The sequence below is a fragment of the Larus michahellis genome, chromosome 3 (assembly GCF_964199755.1).
Source record: "Larus michahellis chromosome 3, bLarMic1.1, whole genome shotgun sequence".
In the NCBI taxonomy this organism is placed as follows: domain Eukaryota; kingdom Metazoa; phylum Chordata; class Aves; order Charadriiformes; family Laridae; genus Larus; species Larus michahellis.
The window spans coordinates 74580299-74604140 of record NC_133898.1 but is presented as its reverse complement, the minus strand read 5'-3'; the positions used below and the strand labels follow the sequence as shown (position 1 = coordinate 74604140).

The 23842-nt window shown below is 37.2% G+C and overlaps 1 protein-coding gene across 1 annotated transcript in view; it reads right to left on the bottom strand.

The window, feature by feature from the left end:
- TRDN (triadin) overlaps positions 1-23569 on the bottom strand; it is a 229748-nt gene extending 206179 nt beyond the window's left edge. Inside the window, exon 1 of the mRNA XM_074580841.1 lies at positions 23009-23569. Within this exon, the coding sequence (XP_074436942.1) occupies positions 23009-23030 (22 nt within the window). The 5' untranslated portion in view covers positions 23031-23569. The remainder of the gene's footprint in view (positions 1-23008) is intronic.
- Positions 23570-23842: the final 273 nt, after the last annotated feature.

Genomic DNA, 23842 nt, shown 5'->3' with positions numbered 1-23842 from the left:
GCACTTAATGTCTGAACTTACACTTTTTCCTCAGTCAGTGGCTGCTGATGAAGACAAGATAACCCACCAGCTGGACTAATCCTCTGACATGTTGGTTGTTTCTCATGCTTTTGCTGATCTCATTTTCACTAAATAAATACCAAATAAATAGCAAAGTCAAATAAATGTCCATTTTAAACAGTATTTTATTTCTGTTATTACTTCTCCACTGCTCTTTATTTGCAATGATACTTGTATGGAAACAGGATCTTTAAGATCTTTCTTTAAGACCTGCTGCTTGCAGTCATAATTCTTCCATTGTGATATTACAACCATTTCCATGTCAATCTATTGTGAGGATTACGACGATTCTAAATGGGAGGGAGCAGTGAGAGAAAATGAACTTTGAAGAAGCAAATCTACTATTTTTATGCAAATGTCCTTTATAATAAAAAGGAGAAATAGAAAATGTATGGGAGGATTTGTTTTCCCACATGGAACAATTTTTCAAGACCCGCTGTGAAGTGCTACTGATTCTCAATAGAAGAAATATGGAAAACTCAGAAACTAAGCTCCAATGTTTTTAAATAAGTTCCTTACTCTATTTTGCTCTTTCTTATATAATGCATCATATACCTGGTATAAATTACTTTTTGAAATAATTAATCAGCTGAAGCACAGCAGTTCTTCATCACACTCCAAGAATACCAAATCAAAATGCTTCCAAACCCCACATTTTCCACCTAGCTACAATTATTTGAATGCATGTATCTGATTTTGCTTTTTTCGGAGGACAGCTACAAAGATTACTTTAAAAATACTTTTGTGTATATACAAAAGATTGGTTGTATCTCATGGAACAAGTTGGCATATGTGGTTAACTCCTTGCTACGCAGATTCAAATGTTGGATTTGGACCATTACTGTACGCAAGGAGTCAGAATCCCCTGAGGGCAACCTGGTCTTCACTCCCACGGGAGCCCTCCCGATCAAGGGGACAAATCTCAGTAGCAGCAATTAAGGATGGTTCATCTAGAAAAGCTCAGAGCATGGAATGGGATAGTAGGGAAGTCAATCTTCCACAGTCGTCAAATTCATTCTGCTCTAGCAACAAGTGTAACTGAGAAGATTTTGAAAAGGAATAAGGATATACAACTAAGAAAAGCTATCTTTGCTTCAGACAGATTTCCCCTACAGAGAAGAGTGGGAACAAAAACTCTTACCAAACACTTAACCCACACACAAACAAAAAAGTGTAGATGCTTGCAAAACTAATAGGCACCATATGCATTTTTGGGGAATGCATCATTGGATCCTGTTGAAGATATACTAATACTAGCTATTACTTGTTCTGGAATAGGCCAAAGTATGAACTGTAGTATTGGATAAATTACCTGTGAAGAAGAGGAATTCTACCTATTTGTACAGACGTCTTGAAGTGATCTGAGAACTTCAAGGAGGGGAAGTAAAAGCCAGTTTCAGTTAGCCTCCAATTACATTGTGTTTTAAAATACGATCATCAATAAAATAAGTTAACTTCCTCTCAGCTGACGTACTTCTAACCTTGGACTTCAGAGAGCCCAGTTAGGTCAGATGATGTCTGCAGGATTTAGGAGACCACATCCCATTGAAAATTTATACAAGAAGAGTCCTAAACCACTTGAAAAGTTGAACTTCAGTGATTTGAAGCCGAATTTCCATCTTTCCTTATGTGTTTGAATTTCATAGTCTAGTAGAGCATTAGTTGATTCTTCAAATTAAGTGGAGGAAAATTTGTCTCCTATACCTTTGCAAGGAAATGTAAAAACCGCCTTCACTTCATTCCAAAATTGCTTATAAAGAACATTATGCCAATACAACCTTTAACCTTCTGTCTCTGCGTAGTTGTTTCTTGTGTTCATATGTATGTCAAAGAGCTTTTACATTATTCTGCTTATTCAAGTACAACAGACACAGAAGGGATTACTGGTTAGTTAGTAGTTAAAAGATCTTCTGTGTTGTTGAGCCTGCTGAAATAGTCCTATATGACCGTACTGTGGGCCTCTCTGCAATAATTCATACCTGAAATGACTTTGGAAAGAAAAGTAAGGGAAGCCCTAAGGACCAGGTTTAAAAGATAGCAGGTTTTATTGGGAAATTTTATAGATCATTTTACTTACAGCTATATCACTTTGTGTAGTAATTTCTTGAGAACTTAGAAGACTACAGGGGTTAAAAATAATTAACAAAGAATAAATTACTTCTATAAAATCTAAACTACAGGAGGTACAGTTGATAAGAACAAGAAAAATGCCATTTACTGCACTTTAAACCAGCAACCAAGTATGGTAAAGGGACACTGAGCTGCTCTTTTTTCAAAAGGCTTTGCCTTTGCATGATCTGGAAGTTGAACTTTAATTTTTTTTTCTTTAAATAACTATTCAGTTTGATATGTTTTTACGTTTTCTTTTGGAAATGCTGAGATTTGTTCAGAAATCAAATGTTTCATTTCCAGCTTCTTGGTATGTAGATGAGGTAAGAGTGTAGCTGAATTCTGAACACTAAACATTATGAATTCTGAATACTAAACTATCAGCATCCTGAGAAATCCATTGTTTGGTTGGTTGCCACCTGAATTTTTTTTATCAATCACTAGTAATACCTTCCTTTTTTTGGAAACAGATTTGTGCTCTAAAACAGTAAAAGTTTTACCTTCCTGTTCCTCTTAGAAATCTGACATTTCTGAAAGAGATGCCAAAGGGGTATATAGGTGTGCTTGTGAGTTGATATAAGCTGAGAGGTACTTTTTATCTTTTAAAATGTCAAAATGAAGGTTGGAGGAAAATGGTTGCCATTTATCTTTAAATAGCATGAAACCTTCTGCAGCAAGAGCGCTGTATGCATTCCCTTTGTTATTTGTTTTGGAAACTCAACTCTACACAGCCCTGCAGCCTTCAGAGGGGATTAGAGAAAAACACTGACTTTCTTTTTTGTTGTTATGGAAAAAAAAGAAAAAAATATCTGTTCCCATCTGTAAAATAATGATAATCATAATAAATATTGAAAGTCGCTAGGATAAATAGTAGGTTACAAATACCACTGTCTTCACTCCAGACAAGTGTACCAGTATAAAGAAACTCTGTAAAGAAAATTCAAGATCTTTGCTTCTTCTGGTGGAACTACCATTATCTCCTAAATAAGTGTGTCTAGGAATGATTAATAAGATCATTTGCTTGATTTCATTTATTCCAAGCTAACCTGACACTGGACGTAGGACCAACTGTGTATGTCTTAATGGACTGCTATCTACAGACTCTGAAAATGAAAGTAGTTCAATGGTCTCCACAACTTAAAGTGGAAGCAGCGTCTCACATTGCCAAGTCTTCCATATGGAGCTACCCAGCCATTACAGCACTCAAATATGGAGATTACCACATGCAAACAGTTTGAATATATACACGCATAAGTCATATTGAAGAGACCTGACCCCAGCTGTCTGACCAGAGACGGAAGAAAAAGACATTTTCGGCCAACAAGAATCCAGGAATTGCTATGCAAAGAACTATGTTGTAAAATATATACATATATATGTTGAAAAGACTTTGCTAAAAAATGGAGAAACAAAATTCCTCATCTGACAAAAGGGGAAAACTACAGTAAGTACTTGTGGAAAATCAGTCATCTATGTCACTGACATATCTCAGCTGTAAATGACAACTTACTATGAATCTATTACAGGTTGTGCTGTCTGGGAGACAGAAAATCGAGAGTGATCTACTGAAGAAAACTGTTATGTGGCTTGCAAAACAGTGTAACCAATTTCATGAGAGACAGTAGTTAGCTATAGCTTGGAATAAACAAGAACAGATGAATCAAGGTCCATCTTCTGTCAAGGAGTTACTTTATGAGAGTACTCCATCTGTACTTCAGTACTTCATCTGAACAGCTGAAGGCAAGTCCACTACGTAGGCACCTAAAATACTAGGGAAACAAAGTTTTCTAAAACTTGCTTTGAAACTTATGAGGCTGTCAAAATATACCCCCAAAATGCTTTCTGATATAATATCTGTATTCAGTCTGTATTCCCACAAGAAAAGAATTCTAGGAAGCAGTGGTAGTCATGATAGGAATGGCTCCTCTGAAGGTTTTGGTTTGTTTATTGTTTTCTTCTTTTTTGGTCTGAAAGCATCCTTTGGAAAATATCCCTTCAGTTTTAGGGCATGAGAGGGCTCTTGAACTGACACCGAGGAATAACATTCAGTGTTTAGGTAAAAGTTGATGGTGTGTTTTCTCATTTTCTTTTTGCAATACTGATTCCAAAAATCGTAACCTGAAGTTGAAGATAGACCTTGATAGACTAAATTAATATTTTCATTCATCTCTGGTCTTTATCTGGAAATAGGCGTGATGTCTATGGGCAGCTGAGACACGTAGGACACCCTGTCACAGTGAGAACAGTTGATCTTTGTTGAGGATACATATTAATAATACATCTGTCATCTAAAATGTGTTCTGAGATTCTCAAGAGCTTGGAAATATTTACACTATCTGACAAAGGTTTCTTTAATAGCAGCTAATGACAGATACTCGTATCTTAGAAGAAAACTTTGCTTCGAGTGTGTATTAAGTAACCTAGATAAAATGGGATATGTGAGACTATTGAGACCCATTCTAAGTAGAAAAATCTTTGACCAAGTAGGAAAACGTCACTGTGCCCTCCCTTACTCACAGCCATTTCTGAACCAGCTACCATGAATTAGCCATGTCTTAATCCATTTGATTCAGGATTATATCCTGACCAAGTTTTGGAATGTCTGAAAAACTTGTCAATTCAAGATTGATGAGAAAAGGCCATTACATAGCCTTCATGTACAGGTATGGAGTCTTAGCTATCTTTTCTCCCTGTGCAGATATTTTTGGCACCCCACCTACACACTGAAAAGAAGACAACCCAAGAAGATTATGATTTCTTGAAGGTTACCTGAGGAAAAAAAAAATTGCTTCAGTGATTGTATCCATGCCAGCCCAAACTGATTAACACCTGTCAGTGGAACAAGGTCATCACCACATTTGAGAAATTGGTAGCGATACCTGACTTTTACCCACAAGTAAATTGACAATAAATGAGACTATTAATAAGTCTGTCTTGTACCCATAACTAAGCCATTTTTTTCACACTACTGCATTCTGAACAGGCGAACCCAGAAGAGTTGTTCAAGAGCACGATGAATAGCCTACAGATCGGTTCAGGGACTCTTGCTTTTGTGAGCTGGAAATCAGGCCCCAAACCCTCCTCATCTAATTTTATAAATTACAAGGGATCAGAGATTGACCTGCGGCATAATTTTTCCTATCACACCTCTTCAGACTTCTGCAGAATAAATGAGATAAAATAATAAAGACCTCAACTGACCAGATATGACATTGAGTGGTCTCTAATTTATCCCAGTGATAAATGCCAAGAAGTGGTTAACTGGCTACATTATTTAGTTCCAGAAATTGAGCCATTCTCTATCATAATTCCTAGAAATATCCATCACCAGGCGTTGAGATATCCATGTGGCATATAAAATTAAACTTGAAATTATGGGCAAATCTGGATTAAGATGTATTCACAGGCAAGTACAGTTCCATGCCTTTCCACTACTACATGTCTGAAGGTACTATGGAACCAAGTTCAGCTTTTGTGGGTCAGCTATGACTTTTTCTTGCAAAAATGAGTGCCTGAAAAGCAACATTTTGATGTGTGTACTTAAAAAGGCTACTTGTTTCATCTCCAAACTGTAAGTGAAGTTCCAATTTCTACATCAACTCTAACTTGAAATGTCATGTAAGTTGCATGATAGCCATGGAAATATGCATGGAAGATACCAAGAAGTACAAGTTATTAAAGTCTGGTTTTTTCTGTGTGTCTTATATTAGTGTTATTATATTGCCAGGATATTTTCTTTGCTTAGTCTTTTCTGGTGTATAATAATGGCATTATACAACTTCTGTGACTTACAGAGAGAACTGGAAGAATTATCAACTCATGAACGTCAAGATTTTCCTGTTTCCTACAAAAAATGTTAAGTTATTTTCCCACAAGACAAAGTAAATCCAAATCCCAAATGAATGCTTTTTTCAAGTATATATGACACAATAGTCAGTATTAATGGTTTCCACATAAAGCAAAAATGACATCATTTTAAAGCAGCATCTTTTTCACCAAGCACAAAATCACCAATGCTAGTACAGAACATGTTCCTTATGTTATGAATATATCTATTTTTTCAGTACTAATCTGATGAATCATAAAAGTAAAAATGGCTTTTCCCCTACACCCTTGAAAATACAAATATTTATGCATATAAAAGCTGTAATACCTGAGGAGGATGTTTTTGGTATAGGATTCCAGCCTTAGAAAGGAAAAATTGTACATGGTACAATTGTTAAGTGACTCAGAGAAGTGACATCTTAATCTTGAAAATGATTCATATGAAAGATTTACTTGTAGGATAACAATCCCTTAAACTTATTCAGTGACAGACAAGACAAAAAACTTCCCTGAATTCAAAAATATCTAAACCAGGAGATTATTTATTTTTAATATCTATTTGTATAGAATATGTCTAAAATATCTTTTTATCCTACTTACAGTAAGCTTCTAAGCATATAACCCAAAACAGGGAGAACGCATTAATGATAACCCTGTGTGTTTGTAATATGCACGAAATAAAAATAATTTCTACTGAGAGACATATTTGTGAAATTATTTTAACAATATATTATTCAAAATTATAGAAAAAAATTCAAAATATACATGCTTGTGCAGAGCATAGAATGTTGCAAAACGATAATTAATTTTAATTTACTCTCATTGCATTTTTCAGCACTAGCATAGAAATGGAACAAAAGTGTTGAAACACCCCTGAGTTGCCTTTTCTGGGCACCTCTCTGCCTTACGCATGGGTGGGGCATCCATTTACCTACAGTTTTGGAATGTGAATCTTTCTGAAGTTCATAGCACCTCTGAATTCCTGGGTCTGAATTAAAACGCTAGACACTAAGACAAAGCAGACTTCCACTTATTTGGTCATGGAAGACTAATTAACATCTAAGTGGACTTCAGAAGAAGAGTCTTCAAATCTCAGTGATACATCTTCAAACCAATGAGAAACTTCCCACTTTTTTAACAGCATAATCAGACCAAAAAGCATTCATAATGTTAAAGTCTCACCTCTGTGCAGTTTAGAAGATTTTATTCTGAGTTAAAAAGAGCCTGCATCTCAAGACGCACCCCTCCATGTTGTTGTTGCTAACTGGTACAGAAAATGAGCTACACCAGGGAAAGATTTTGACCTGGTTGGAATGATAGTTTCCTTATTTCCTCCCATGGATTCTAAATCATATAATCTTTAGCATCTGCTGTAAACATGCACAAAGTCATCGCAAAACCATTCCGCTCTTGTTCACTAGCTGTAACGCCTCCCCACGTTCTCTGTAATAGCAGATCCATACAGCAGGAGCCCCAGTATTCCTAGCCCACAGTAACAGCAGGTGCTGCAAAGTTTCCACCCAGCCTGAACACCTTGCATACACATCAGATGCTTGCAGGACCTCTATGATGTTCCTGGCATCTCGCCCCAACCTTAGTTCTTTTGTGCTTCACTTCCTGACGCTCATGGTGACAGGAAAAAAGAAGAACAAAGTTGCATACCTATGCCTGAAGTTCAACCAGCATGCCTGAAAAGGATACTTATGCATATTTGTCCTGATTTTATCCCGCTGTCTTTCATCCAACAGAAAAACCCTTTTGTTCCTTATCAATGAAATAGAGACAGCAGCTGAAAGGACATTTTTCAGCCTGGTATTTCTTTCAAAACTCCTTATGCCGTATTCACAAATCTAGTGAACTCAAACACATTCATATAAACACAATGTTTTCCTATTTACTAAACCTTCACATAGTCTCAGGTCATATTCAAAATGTGAGATTCTGGGTATTTTTATAGATTTCCAAATCTGGATTTATTTGTCTAATATTTTTGTTCCCTCCAGTTCACACGCTGATGTTAAGGCCAAACTATTTTCATTTGAAAGAAAGGAAGTGACGGAGCGATTAAGTGAAGAGTGAAGGCCACACTGGAAGTCTGGGAGGAGGCAGAGCTGAACCTGGGTCTCCTGTTCTAACTTCTGGCTCACTGCTCCTCTACGTCGTGTAAAATTTAACCTAAATTTTTCACAGGCTTCCTCTGAGTGTACTTTTTTGTCTTTGCTCGTATTTTAAAGCCATTTATACACATTCAGCGTGCCTATAAAGTTTCTTGAAGTATTTCCATCTTGGATTTTAAGAATACCAAAGCTACTGCTACTTTCTCATTTCAGGAAACTTTCAAGCAATTCTCTGATGTTTCTTTAATATTAATACAGCAGTCTCAACTCATAACTTTGTCAGCTTAATGAAAAGAGATAGAGATGTCCTCTGCAGATGTAGAAGTTGATAGTCCTTTCTAAATTTTTAAGAAAGCTTTTGAGAGCTACTTAGTTATTCTGTATACATCTTTGCAAGATTTTGCCAGCCGTTATATTCTGGTCAAAGGCCTATTCATCATCTAACCTTTCTTTATTAATTTCCTTTTCCATTATATCAATAGAGTGCAGCTTCAGCTGTAATTAGATAAGTGCTAATAAATAAAAAATGCATACTTTCACATTTATTGAAGATGAACATTTACATTACAGTCGATATTTCAGCCTTACAGCTTACATATATTCTTATGGTCACGTAACTGATAATCTTTCACTCACTAACGCAATTCATCCCCAAAAAAGTACAATGCATTCAGAATGCTATTGAAGTATTATGGTGGAAGACAAGAATAGACACAAAGCGTATCTAAAATAATTGAATGACTAATAACGAATAATACGAAATAGAAGTAGGACATAAGACATTGTACTATACTTGCTATAACTTTTCTTGCCTTTTATTTAAGGTAGTGCTTTATTTAAAACTTAGGCCAGGTACCACATAGGAAGTGTGAAAGGAACTCTATAGGATGATATTCTTAAAGAACTCTACCCACATACTGCACAACATCCCATGTGCTCCCCAGGACCTGCACAGGCAGGCTGCTTTTGGCAGATAAGTGGAGAAAAGCTAGAGTGCTTTTAGGGTTCTTCTACCATTGGGAACTGTGACAAAAGCTTCACACCACCTAACCAGGCAAATAAGACTTAAATAAAAGACACGAGTCTTATTTACAGCTGAGCCTGTTTCCAAGTCCAGATCAACATGTCCCTCCTGCTCATCTTGCTGATCAGGGCATGAATGGTATTGTTAGCTTTTAAGGGGTATTTATAAGGCATCTGTTGGGGGAGAGAGCTGGAATGTTTTCCTTGTCACCAAATGGGCAGGTGCAGGCTAGATTTTCTTCCTTCCATTTCTAGAAGTGCTCAGATGTGGTGGACTACAACCTGACAGAGTCCCTTGGGCCATTCATTCCTCAGAGGGTACTATTCCCTTGCAAACCACTGCATGAATGGACTTGGAAGACCCTTAAACATCAGGGGCTTGTTGAAGTCACCATTCCAGCGGTCAAGTGCTGAAAACGTTATTAGGTCTGCAAGCCTAAGAAAGTGTAAGACCTACTTGTCATGGAAAAAAATTGTCAGGATTTGTGTTATGTACAACGTAGTTCTGTCCCAGCTGATACCAATTCACAGGGTCCTGAAATTAGTATTACCTTTAGTCAGGAGCTACTTTTCTGCAGAAAGAAGTTGAGATTAAAAAGAGGTAGAGTGCTGAAACACTTGCAGATTCATATAGTGGAAGTTAGGGGCATGTAACTTTTATACAGAATAAATTCAGGTGATACCTTCAGAAGGGCACAAGCCATGAAAATGGTATTAGTACAAGAGATCCACGGAAAATTAATAGTCCATGCATTGGAAAGTTCACATTATTCATATCTATGTCCAAAAAAAAGTGTTCATGAAATGCTGGTTATAAAATCAATGAACAATAAAATAATTTATGACTTCCTTATCTTCCCACTTCATTGCCCTAGCATCTAAGCAAGTTGGAAACACAAAACAAAAGAAATATTTCTACAACCAAAATTCAATCGGCAACTTACTAACTGATAATAGACTAAAAATACATGCTTTTTCACACAGAACATGTGCTCTTCTTTTTCAGCTGGTGAGACACTACTGTAGTTCTAGTTTTATTCACTACCATTGAAAATATTCTTTCCAGTCACTGTGACAACAAAAGGTAATATTTCTACATTTAATGTAACAGAAAAGTTTGATTCTTCCAATTAAAAAAATGAAAGGCATAGCAGAAGAGGAAAGATTTAAAGAAAACATAGATATGAAGTCCTGACTGTAGCTGAAAACAAGAGAATTGTTTCCAAAACCAAATTCAGATTTAGCAAACTTCATGTAGGCAACTTGCATTAAAGATCTGAGTAAGTGCATCTACTTTTTGAAGACTTAGAATTATTCAATTAGACAACATGAAATAATTTTCAACAAAAACTTAAAGATAACAAGGATTGTGTTAGCAGTAATAGGAACAATAGTGATTTCAAAGGTATTAACTTATTCAATGAGTCCACAAACGTAAAAGTGTTTAGAGTAAATGTAAAAAGTGGAATAAAAAGAGGACTGAGATGATAGAGAAAAAAGTGGAATGATATCTTCAAGAAGATGAGTGTAGAGAATGTATCCTGTAAAAACATTTTTTGTTAGCTGAGTTCAAGAAGGCTCCGAGGAGACCTTATAGTGGCCTACCAGTATCCTAAGGGGGCCTACAAGAAAACTGGTGAGGGACTTTTTAGGATGTCGGGTAATGGTAGGACCAGAGGGAATGGATTAAAAACAGAGATGGGACAATTCAGACTGGTCGTTAGGAAGAAGCTCTTCACCATGAGGGTGGTGAGACACTGGAACAGGTTGCCCAGAGAGGTGATGGAAGCCCCACCCCCCATCCCAAGTTTTTAAGGCCAGGCTGGATGGGGCTTTGAGCAGCCTGATCTAGTGGGAGGTGTCCCTGCCCATGGCAGGGGGGTTGGAACTAGATGATCTTTAAGGTCCCTTCCAACACAAACCATTTTGTGATTCTATGATTCTATGAGTTTTCATTCACTCTAACTTGAACCAGTGAGTCTGTGGGAAGGTTGTTTTCACTTCTATATTCCTTAGGGACAGCTGACAAAAGTTGCTTTAGTCAGGAAACTATTGAGACAACTATTATAATAAAATATACTTTCAAAAGTACACTGGAGTTTCTGAAGTTTACAGTATGATTCTGCAAAATCACAGACTCTAAGACAAGGCGCAGTTCTTCATGAAGTCCACTAAGCCTGAAGGTTTTAACACCTCCATTTCTCTATCTGCAGAATATTTTAAAGTACATTAATGTTGTATCTCATGTTTAATTTATATTTATTTAATAAAGCACACACTAAAAGGGAATGTACATACCTTTGGTATCGTTTACATTCAAAGATGAGAACTGAGAGGAGAAAGAGGAAGACAGTGTAAAACCAGGACTTCATATGCTTTTGTAAACAATCCAATTTTTTTAGCCCACTTTACACTTTTTGTTTGCTTTAATACCTGTTCTTGTGCAAAAAAGAAAAATATTGGTGTTTTTTTGATTGGTCGATTGGGGTTTAGAGACTGATCTCCATATTACGTAGTGAACTACAGGCTGTTCACCAGGTATCTGAGAAAATGAGTAGTGCTGAAGAAGATCTAGGGAATTCTCTAGATGCTTACCAATACAAGCTTTATTTCACTTTCTTTCCTTTCTAACTCTCAACGCAAGGACCTAATATTAATCATAACTATTTTTTAATATCCTGTGTGCTTACATCACCAGGAATTCAGACTTCTGCACAGTTTTTTGCAGACACCCTACAGGGCAAGAGGAAAGGTCTCCCAGCTTGTTCACACAAACATTGAAAAACAGGGAGAGGTGGAATTGGCTGAAAATGAGATTGCTGGGCTAGAAAACAGACACATAATAGCATTAGAAAGTGGTTTTTTTGTTGCTAGTTAAATAATTTCACCTGGAAAACAGCTGTGTCCTCCAGTAGGATACAGTTGACACTGGAATTCCTCCAATACAAACCACGTATATCTATTTTCAAGACAATATGCAATCCATATCTGTCTACATGGGCATCTTCAGGGAAAGAAGGAACATCTGGAAGTTAAAATTGTGCACATTTGAGAAATGCCAAGAAAATGTAAGCAGCTTAATGAAAGAATACAGGAGAAAGTGGCTGAATCTGCAGATACAGAGAATCAATGGTTACAGCTTGATGATGTTTGTAAATAAACATTACATTTCATTCAACATCCCTTAGAGCAGCTCAGGGCCACAGAGAGAAGAATGGGTGTAGGTTAGTTGAAATTTTGCATAATGTTTGCAATATCTAAAGGAAGGTCACATCATGAAAGAAATCTTGGCCCTTAGGCCTGAAAAGATACTTGTCTAGTTTTAAATTTAGGCACCTGTATTCCAGGGTCTGAAGCCTTAGTTTTAAAACTCATTGAAGATGAACATTTATTTTAAGAGCAATTTCTGCTATGGTGAAAATTTCTTTTAGAACATGAAGATTTCTGAGACTCGAGAACAGGCTCAAAATCACTGTAAGTACAAGAACCGGGAAGCACTATTGCCCTCTGTCCCGCTTGGAGTACTGGTGATTCGAGACAGCAAAACTAAGAATTTAATAGACAAGATGATTAGGGGGGGAACAAAAGGTAAGGAAAAGGAGCAGTGATGGTGGGTTGAAGAAGTGTGTGCCTATGGGGAGCGTGGGCTCAGCTGCCCTCCTCCCTGCACCTGGGGGTGTGGGGCCACCAAAGCCATCTAGCACTTGGAGGAGAGGCGTCCCACTGCAAACGGCTCGGGCGCGGGGCACTGAGGAAGCTTGGAGGTCCTGAAACCCACCAGATCTTGTCATCTCCGGCAGAGTGTAGAGTGGAGTAGTCTCTTTTATTCTTCTTTGGGTTATTCATATAAAAAAAACAGTCAGCAAGCAGAAAATGTAACGCATGATTTATATACCAAAATGGAAGAGGTAAGCACTAAAAATTTTCTCAAGAATTTTAACATTAACTTTTGGAGAGTTGTACAGTTTAATATTTACTTTACTAGAACATTAAAGCTTAACATTATTACCAAGAGGACTTTATTCTCTAAAACATTAAGGAAATCAAACAATCTCTACAAGTTAAAGTTACCGTAAGTTTCTAGTGTAGAGACTCTTTCTTGACACATTAAGTGGTTAGTTCAATGCAGTCCTGACTTCTAGGCACTACCACAATAAATAAAGAAATAAATAAAAATAGATCCAATGCCACCTTATAGTTCTGTCAGCCTCTGCAGATGCAGTATTATTTCTGGTTTTCTACGTTTAGCATGACACGCTGAAAAGAGGGTGGCAGCCATGTAAAACGAATCTAGTCATTTGTATCTCTTCTGTGATACTGCCTTTAGCACTGCACAGTGTGAAATGCATTAGCCTACACTGGGCAACAAATGAAACAACGGCAAATATATTCTTAAAAGAAACTTCCTGCTAATTAGTTTTTAAGACAAAAACCTGGCCCTCATCATTGCTTTGCCTGTATAGTTGAAATTATCTTAATTCATTAACTCGGGCAAAATTGCACATTGCCCCCCCGCCCCCGATACACTAATATCTGCATATGCATATTTAATTCACATTTAGTTTTAATTTTAAGTGTGTGCTGAAACCTCATCAATATTAGTAGCTAACCTTGCAAAGCAAAAAAGCTTTCCTGAAATTGCGTGCTCACATATTTGCAGCTGTTTTCTCCATAATTTCCGAAGTTACTAAATTTCCTTCTTTCCAGAATAACAGCCACCTAATGAAGTTTCCCCTGTGATCCTTCTTACATGACCTTTATATAAATCACTAAAAGAAAACAACAAAAAATCACCGGAAACCTCTGGTTTGATAGGAACTTGCAGGCAAAATATAATAAAGTTGTATTACAGAATCTATGGATTTGTCACTTGTGCTGAACGCAGGGAGTAACGGAGGTGTGTCTCTGGGCAGAGGGCCCAACAGCACTTGGGTTTGGAAGGGGAAGGAAGAGAGAGAGAAGGTTGGGAAAGAAGAATTTTGGCTATTACTGATCCGGAAATTCATCACTTCATTTGGTTTACTAACTGCAGAATAGAGCATTACATTCTCCGGAGTGCTTCAGATGGCTTTTATGTAACCAATAGAAAATTACAATGTTTAGAACAAGAGATGTATTTTAGGATAAATGTGTATCATGTGGATTAATTCTGCTTGGGCGTCTGATAACAGGGCTACTCTTGCTGTGAACAAAAATGCTTGTATTTAGATCTGAGTTGAAATGCATCTTACTGAAGTGGTAACTTTATCAGATTTATTTATATATTAAAAAAAAAGAAAAAAAAAGAAAAGAAAAAAAAGCTTTTTGAGCCCTTCCTTTTTTTTTTGAAGGAGGAGAAAATCTTGTGTTGTCAGAATTTACTCTCTACTATCAAAAGAACATCTTCATTAGCTTTACAGGTTGTGACTCAAATTAAGAGCAGAGTATGCAGTGGTTGTGCTCCAAGTGATAGGATGTTGTCAGCCATCTAGTCATGTGTCTGTCCCAGGCAGCAGGGGTCACATTCAACCTCTATCATGGATCTTTTGCTATAAATACTGTTAAAATACTAGTCCTGGTAAAAAACAAAACAAAACAAAACAAAACAAAACGAAAACCACCACACCAAACCAAAACAAGTTGTGAGTCTAACTTTGGGTATCTGCTTGTTAAATGCTCATATTTTTTAATCCTATCCTGAATGATGATGCAACAAAATCTCTAGGAATAAGGGGATTTGAAGTTTTCCCTTAAAAAAAGAAGAGCAATTGAAATGATACTAAATTCATGTTATGATTACAGTTTATAAAACTGTGAATAAAATGTGTTATAAAACTATGAAACATATATAGCCAGAACTGTATGATGTATACATATGATATTGCCTCTTTGGGATGTTAAGTTGTATCCTGCATCTTATATGCTCATGTATCAATTCAGCTGACTTCAGCAGGAGTTACATAGATAGATCTGAAGCCAAAATGAAGGTCCTACCTGTTATAAGAGGAAAAGGTGAAAGCAAAATGAGGATCTTAACATTTCAATAGATGCATTAAATTATGTCTCTAAAAACAGTAAAATAGTTACCAGAAAACTATATTTATGGTAATTGTGTCAATTGTGAATAACCTCCTAGCAAAGACTGAAACAAGATTTAGCCTTCCTGACATGCATAGAGAACCACAACTTAAATCTACGTAATGGAATATAGGAAAAAATTGAGTTGATTTACATACCAAAGAAGGCTACAAAGGCTTAGATTCATTGTGCCTTTGACAAAGGCAAAGGTACAGAGATACTTTTGAAGTTGTGAGAACATAAGCATGTACAGGGAGTAGCAGGTCTTCACTCATTACATATTTGTAGAGGATTTTTTAAAACTATCTTTGAAGATAGGAAGAGGAGACTTCTCCAGCGAGAAAGCTTTTCTGTGCCTGGAATTTTACATTTTCCTTTCTTATGGTAAATGCCTTCTCATGGCACCAAGCAGAACTTTTAGGCCAGAGACAAGTTCACACTGTGCTGTAGGACTGATTCTAAAAAAAGCCCAAATCAGCCACAGGACTCAAGTGAGGCTTATTCAGGACTTAAAGCCACAGGTTTTGCATTCTGATTTCTAAGGGCAAAACCCAGCACCGACCATGATTTTGAGGACATGAACTGATTTGACTGAAATTGTAACATAGGTAGGTTTTAGCATATGAGAGAGTTCGGGATGAGAAAACACAAAATCCTTATCATCTTCTACAGGTTTTCTGTTTAGCCTTCTGCACATTACATGATCTGTTTTGTTATCTCAGCTCTTTCTGATCAGTCTGAAGAATAATATAGCTCTTTAATGTGTGCTTTACCATGTTTTTCTGATTATGTTTTACATTTAGAGAAGGGAACGGAGTTTAATCTCCTGCATATTACCTGCAGTATTACTTATCAGATCTTGGAAGAGGGAGGAGAAGACAAAGAGGAAAAGGAAAACTACTACAGAGCAGAAAGAGTATCAGAGGCTATGAAGAAAAGGACAGAACGTGGGACAGGACAAGACGCGTTGGCAGCGTCATCTGGTGTCTCTGCGGCTACCTACTAGCGTTGCTCTCTCTACTATCAGCCAAATATTTGGTAGCCATGTACTTGCTTCATAATTCCTAAAATAGACTTACTTACAGAAATCAACTGTGCTGCAGGCAGGTATTAGGAATAAAACTAGAAGCTAAATCTTGCTGGTGCCTTTTGACCAGATACTGCTTAAACACATTCCTACATGGGGATCTAAAGTCTGAATGGTCATGTCTCACTGCACCAAAGCAAGATTTATATAAAGACAGGGCTAAGACTAAAATATGAAATAATCATAATTTCTGATAAAATTGTTTAAAGCTGACAAGAGAACATGGCAGTGGGATAATATGGATAAGAAGCATAGCTAGTTGTCCACAGCTTTAAGTCTGTAGATGCAGTGAGTCTACAGCTTATCTGCTTCATGTTCCCTGTTACCAGTCTGATATGGCAACGTAAAGGAGTAAGGATATTAAGCCCATAACTGTAAAGTTCTATTTGACCATACCTTTGAATTGCTTTGAAATTATTGCAAAAGCACTGTAGAAAGAAACATCGCTGCTGTTTTACACCTACCTATACATCTACAACTACTGAAGACATTTCATTATTAATCTTCAATACTTGTCCTTTTTAAGCCCCACTCAAATGATGCTGTGGTGGGGGAAGGCAGGGAATATAATAGTTGGTGTTTTTTGAATCACAAGCTGAAGTTTTCTTTAAATGCTTTTAAAAGTTAAATATGAAATTAAGAAAAACAGTGCTAAGGATGACACTTTTATACTACTATCTATTGAAATCACTTTTATGTAAACAAATAGCTATGATCAAGTCATTGTAGTTGTGAAGAAAGTAAAAAAAATCACGGAGCTGCTAGAAATCACAGGCTGAGCCGATGGAGTCAAATTAAGCTAGCCTTTTTTTTTGAGAGCATAACCTGTTTGCAAAGCAAAGAATATGTTTTCGATTTCAATTTATTTTACTATTTGAACTCAATTATTATCTTATTCTATGTCAAGAAGTAATAAGGATTTTTTTTTAAAGAAGAAAATATGTTTTCTTCCTCTAACTTTTGAACAAACATTACACAAAAGAAAATTATCTCTATCAGTTCTACATTCCCGTAGGATGCAATGGCCAGAAACTAAATTACAAATACTATTATATTTGTTTAATATATCCCTTAGCATATCAAAACAGGTTCTGTTTCTTTTCCTATATATCCAGTAAAATTACAGTACACAAATATATAATTTTAAAATGCTGGGTTTGTACCATTTTAATTGAATTCCAATTTCCATCCTAATGAACCTTGACAGAAATCACAAGTGAAAATGAAACCATTATCTAGTAAAAAAGAAATGCACCATTTACCATTCTCTATCATTAAAAAAACCCACGTAAAGGCTAAGAATCTGAATAAATGGCTCCTGAACTATAGAATTGTTTAATAGATAGAGATTTAGGTTATCTTTCTCTCTAAGAGTAAAAGGCACAAATTTAGTGTATTCAGTCACCATATTAGTTATCAGCCAACAGGAGTCAGTGTCTCTTTTCCATTCTTTTGGGGAAAAAGAATGATAGACTCATGCAAAAAAGATTAAAATTGCTGTTTTGAAATCTAGGTTTCTTGTTTGTTGATTTACATCATTATTAAAATTGGTTATTTAAAGGTTTTTCATTCAATCATTTTGATTTAAAGAAATCCACCTTCTATTTCTTTAAATATGGTTTAAGCTGGTAAAATGAGCACTGTCAACTAGTTCAGTCTCCTTAAACAGAGCAGAAACCAGACAGTATTAGCATCAGGGAGAAAAGGAAAGCTTCTCCATTTCTGTAATCAGCCGATTTGCCTCAAAGAGGGCAACTCTGGTTTCTCTGTCCTCATTGTGTCCTGGACTGAAGCCAGACCTGCATTATGAAACAAGTTTTAAACTAAACCAGTGTCTGCTTTCTAGAGCAGAGCTGTAAAAGCAACATGAATACACTTCTTACTTAGTGCTTACATTGTAGACAATGGGTAAAAGTACACAAAATATTTATAGAGTAGATTTTTTTTTCAAGGAGTACGTACTTGACATTGTAGACTGGGACTTTTGAGAATATAAGTAGTTGCACAGACTTAATTTTGAAATCAGTAGGAATTGATCACCCTCACTACCAAGGGTAGGAACCCTTTCACACTTGAAAATGCTGCCAGGATTTAAATATATTTCTCTTTACATAAGTAAACTTAAAATATGTTCCAAATACTTAAGAGCACAAGGTTCTTTTAAAGAAAGTGAATAAATGATCAGACCTACAGCCCACCTGTTTGCACACAAGTAAACACGGGTTAACTGCACACGCAGTTAGCCCATCATGAACTAGCATCACGGCTCATCAACTTAAACCTCTGATTTATAGGTGTTAAGGGACGCTGTCCATAGTGAGTTGACTTTCTAACGGTCTACCTAAGATGATATGTTAGAGTTTCTCTGTACCAACTGAACATGCATAGATACTGTAGCAGCTGTGAATAGCAATACCCACAAATTCTTACACCTAAAACTTAAGCTAAATAATTCGGCTTTGCACTTACTTACCTCAACAGGCTATGAGAAAGTACCCAGGCTGAAGTCGACCTGGGGTGTCCAGGCCCACAGGTATGGGGGAATCCAAGTTTTGTGGAATTTAAGTGAGAATTTGGAGCTTCTGTTCCCTCCAAAGACTGAGTTTTTTAAAGGCAGTCCTGGTGTTTCTGAGTTTTTGTCTCTCTGGGTAATTAGGCTGTTGACTTTATCTGGTACTTGTGAACAAGAGCAGACTGATTCCTTCAAATAACTGTTGCCAAAATTGTTGTATTTTCCTTACCCTGATGCAAAAGGTATAGTATCTGCTTCCTCATCAACACTGAAAGCCAGAAAAAGATGACACCTTTTCATTTTGCAAATTCACTTGTTGCTAATCAATTCTATAGAAACCCCCTAACTCAACCCATAAACAGCAGTCCGACTGAAGACTAGGAAACACTTCACACGCCTTTGGCCATCAAAATGAATCATCTAATCTAATCTATTCATCTCAGCTCCTTTAGCAGTTGGCACAACTAGCACCTCTAGCAGCGACTCATGAATTACCATGAGAAGTAGCTATCTCCCTCTTGCCCGCAGTGTGACTTCGCTAAACTTTTTGCCAACTGGAGACTGCTGATAGCTTCTGGCCATCACGCTCGTGAGGTCATTATGATTTTAACCTCTGGCTCTTGTGTGTTATTTCTCATACGTTATCAGTTCCGTGTATAGTAAACTTCAGGCATACAAACCACATTAAATCCACCTTTTGAAAAGGTTTTACATCTTAAAACCTTTCGTAGTTATCAAATAGCCTGAGAAAAGGACTGAAATCCAGTAGCTAATTTTGATTTTGTCACTAACAAGCTGTGTGTGGCCCCAGGGCTAGCCTGTCTCCTTGCAGCCTGCTCTGAGACAGAGGAAATGTGTAGCTGCACAGCTCTCAGCAGCAAAATAAGGACCAAATTGTGGCTCATTGTCACATTTCTGTTCGACTCCCGCTTCTCTATTGCTCCACTGGGGAAATAAGTTGTGTCAGACAAACAGCTGGCATAGAAACCTCATCTTTCTCCTCTCCTCACCTCTCCGGATTAGATCAGTGTACAGTCTGCGGTGCATTGCATCAGGCAGAGCTAAGTCTCTGTTCATTCTTCCCTGCCTGGAAGGATAAAGCACCAGGGGACAGCCGTCAACCTTGCACTGTGACCTGCAGTAGATTGGACTAGAAAGGACCAACTATAGGGCGGCTGCTGGAGCTATTGTGTACACAGAGATTAAGCTGTACATTGGTAGAAGAGGGGGCAGGCTTTTTGTATTCCTGTTTCATTGGTGGCAGCTCTAACTACATCCGCCATTGAGTCCAGTCCAATCCCCGTGTTCATGAACACAGCAGAGGAGCATAGATACCCGTGGCTTCCTAGGCAAGCTCTTAAGTGGATCACAGTAAAGTCCCTGATGGTTACAGAGTACTCAATAAGAGTCAAAACATTGTAGTAGTAATAAATAATAATAATAATAATAATAATAACAATAATAATAATATACCATCCTGAGAATGTCACAAAGACAGACTACTTAGTATCTGTACTGAGATTTTTTTTTTGCTATACCATTTTAAGGACTTCCATATTTTAATAGTACATTTCTGTGCTTGTAATATGAGGATGCTGAAGATAATCCTTTGGAATCTTCTCCTAAATATTTACCAGCAGGAGACCTAGGTCCTGCCAACTTTCTAAGGACATTTATAAATTGCTGTCTTCAGAGATATCCTTTTGTCTTTCACCGGGTACGCTTCACCAGTATTTCCACAACTAATAATCTGTAGCTGTGGAAATGAATAGGCAGCACATGTGGCTTGAGATGCAATAGACATGCCAGCATCATTGCTTGCTGGCTACATTTTTAAGCTACTTACTCTCATTGTCGTTACCATGATGTCGACCTGAAAGAGCCCCCCATCAGCCCAGTGGATCTGTCCCTGAATAGACTATGGTATTGGCAGGGGCTGTCAGAAAAAGGTACCTTGAGATGTGCACCAACAGCACCACTCTGCCAGGGCTGGACCATCTCTCTAAAGCAGCAGCCATGCTGGCCATGGCAGTGTTGAAGCACTGCATTGCTGTTGTGCCGTGCTCTCTGACGTGTCAGCATGGTACCCCAAAAGGCAGGAGCCCGACAGGCTAGCTGATGTGTGGCTGACGGTATAAAATAGAGTTAAGAATACGTCCCATAAAGAGAAAGTAGTTTAATCCTAATAAAGCCACAAAGACTCCAGCAAATCATGGGCTGGTATGTAGCATCAAATAAAATAAAATCAAAAAGGAATTGTGTGAAGCAAGAGGTATTTTAATTGTTTTTTTATTTCTCCAAACTATATGCTGCTGAAGTTTAGATTTGAACTTTCAGATTGCTTCATGAGTGCCTGTAGTAGCCCCAGAGGAAAATAAACTGCTGTGAAACATTAGCCCCGGGCTGAATTCATAATTTTCTGCCATGAGTAAAATTTCCAGTTTAAAAATCAGCCAATTAACATAACTCCATTCCAAATATAAGAAAACAAAACAAAACAAAACTAGGCTAAACTAAACTAAACTAAACTAAACTAATTATATTGCTTATTTACCTGTCATGCTGAAGGTCAGGTTACTGTGGAGCTGATGCCCCTTATCACCTGAAGTCTATTGCTTTGCACAGAAAAAACACAGAAGGCAGACAGGGAATATGACAGCAAAGGAACACCTGTAGCAACACTATAAAAGCACTATAAAACCATTTTCAGACTCTTTGTTTTATTTTTATTTTATTGTAGGGTGTTTTATTTTCTTTCTTTAATAAGATAAATGATTGAAAAGTCACTTGCAGACTGATTGAAAAAAATTCTATTTTTGCTATTGATTTTGCACTAAAAAATATTGCTAATCTTTTGGGTTTTTTGCTTGGAGGTACTTCCATAATGCTCCTCTGACACTGATGTTATTAATGCACGCACTTTGGAACACAAAATAATGTCAGAGATTTCCCTGATAGCAGCTACAATGTAATGAACATTTCCAACAAACCTAGTTTAAGAATACGCAAATAAACTAGCGCTAGCTTTTGGGTTAGGGCTGTCAGACTGAACCACCTGTTTTGACAATATTTGCTGCCAGAAGCAAATTACAGATCCGTCCAACTGCTGATTAAAAAATCATACGCGCATCGTCTCCTTGCTGTGGCTAACCAGACATCAGGCAAGAAGCGTACAATTTGACATAGTCCTAACATGAATCCTTTAGAAGACAACGGGCTCTCTCTCTCTAATAGTGCTTAATGCAGATCCTCTTACAAATATTAACAATGAAAGATGGAAGATGAAAAGTACAACTTTCATACGCTGAAATGCCACATAACCTTGACAAGTAGAATAAAAATAACTTTCAGAAGACTGTTTAAAAGCTTTTCTTTTTTTTTGTGGTGCCATTATTAAATTCTGATAAACAGTGGAGTAATCCACACTGGAAAAAAAGAAGATTGGAATGAAATTCATCTAAAATATTCAATATTAAATTTAAAGAAGGTTGTGTTTTAAATATATCCCCTGTCTGACTGCGGCTGATAAAATATTGTTATGCATCTAAAATGTTATTTAAATATGAATGGTCAGGAAATATTAAAGCACATGAAATATTCATATTTTAGAATATGTATTTATTGGTTAATACAATTGCCTTTCATACTTGCAGACCTAGCTCTGGCACGCTTATTTCAGGACAACTTTCACTGACTCCTTTAGAAGTTTACCTGAAGAAGGATTGCAGAGTTGATAGCCTTTACCCTTCAGTAACTTCATGCACAGTTCACAAATACTCTATGCTCCTTATGGAAAAATCAGGGCCACAAACTAAGCTATTCTGACTCCAGCAAATCTCCAATTATAAGGGACTACCAAAGCTTTACCTGAGCAAAGGCTTGAGGGTGGAACCACCTGACATTCAGATGTTCCCTTTCTTGTATCACTCTAATGGAGCTGCCTAAGCAGTGTTGTTCTGCAAATGACTCTAACGCTATTTTTAGAGGTGTACAGAGATCTAGCTTCGGTAACTAGGAGAAACTCAGGCTATAAGAGTAAAAAAGAAAAAAAGAAAAAAGAAAGAAAAGTAGAAAGCAATTCAACAAACAAAATGAAATGATCCTGGAGTGAAAGCATTATTTGCTAAGAGCAACAAACCATATTGACACACTGGCTCAATTACACTGTCAAAGTACATATCACTTTTGGTTAATTATATTTGAAAATAGTTACCGTACCTTCTGCTGTAATCTCGGCCATGATGAAGATGGTAAGAGATACTCTGTTAAAAAGGTCAAGATCTACTGTGGCAGCTTAGATAATACTTCTGGGTTGCTGGCTCTTGCAGGAGCTGCAGAATGAGAAGAGGGAGGTCCTCTGCTTTTTCTAATTCTGTTCCTTCTTCTTTTGCACCCCTCTGAACTTTCTCTTTCCTCTGCAGACTCCTGCCCTCCCAGAGCAACCTAGGGCCTTCCAGAGGCAACACTTAAAGCTCAGTCTGAAGTATCAGCTTCTAACAAAAATAGCCATGCCTCACAGTGAATCCTCAGCATGATTTTTTCCAATATCCTAAGAACCATGCACACCACAAATAAAAGTTAAAAGGCCCAGCTCTAAACAAGACAGGAGCACATGGAAAGGCAGCGAAAAGCAAAAGAACTGGGAAAGAACTGTCTAACACTCCTGCAGCCTCACTAGCATAATTGCAGTTCTTTGGAGGGTATGTCAGGAAACATGAAATATAGAGTTCAAAGTAACCTTATCCATCCCGGCTCAACTTTATTCTTAGCACACTCAGTGCTTAGCACATTCTTCCTGGCCTTATTTGGTTTGGGGAGGGTCCTATGAAGCTTACCGCTGACTAAGGGGGAGGGTAAATTTAGGTGGTTTTCTCCACTTTGATTCTTAGCCGCAGTTCAGAGCCAATTAAGACACCACTTTAAACCTATGAAAGTCATCTTCTTCAGTTTGGATTTTTTTGGTACTCTTCTGTTTTGCTGCAATTACAACACATAGCTGTGAAGTTCATCTAAGTATTACAGAACACTGTTAAAAACGTAAATAGTAATAGT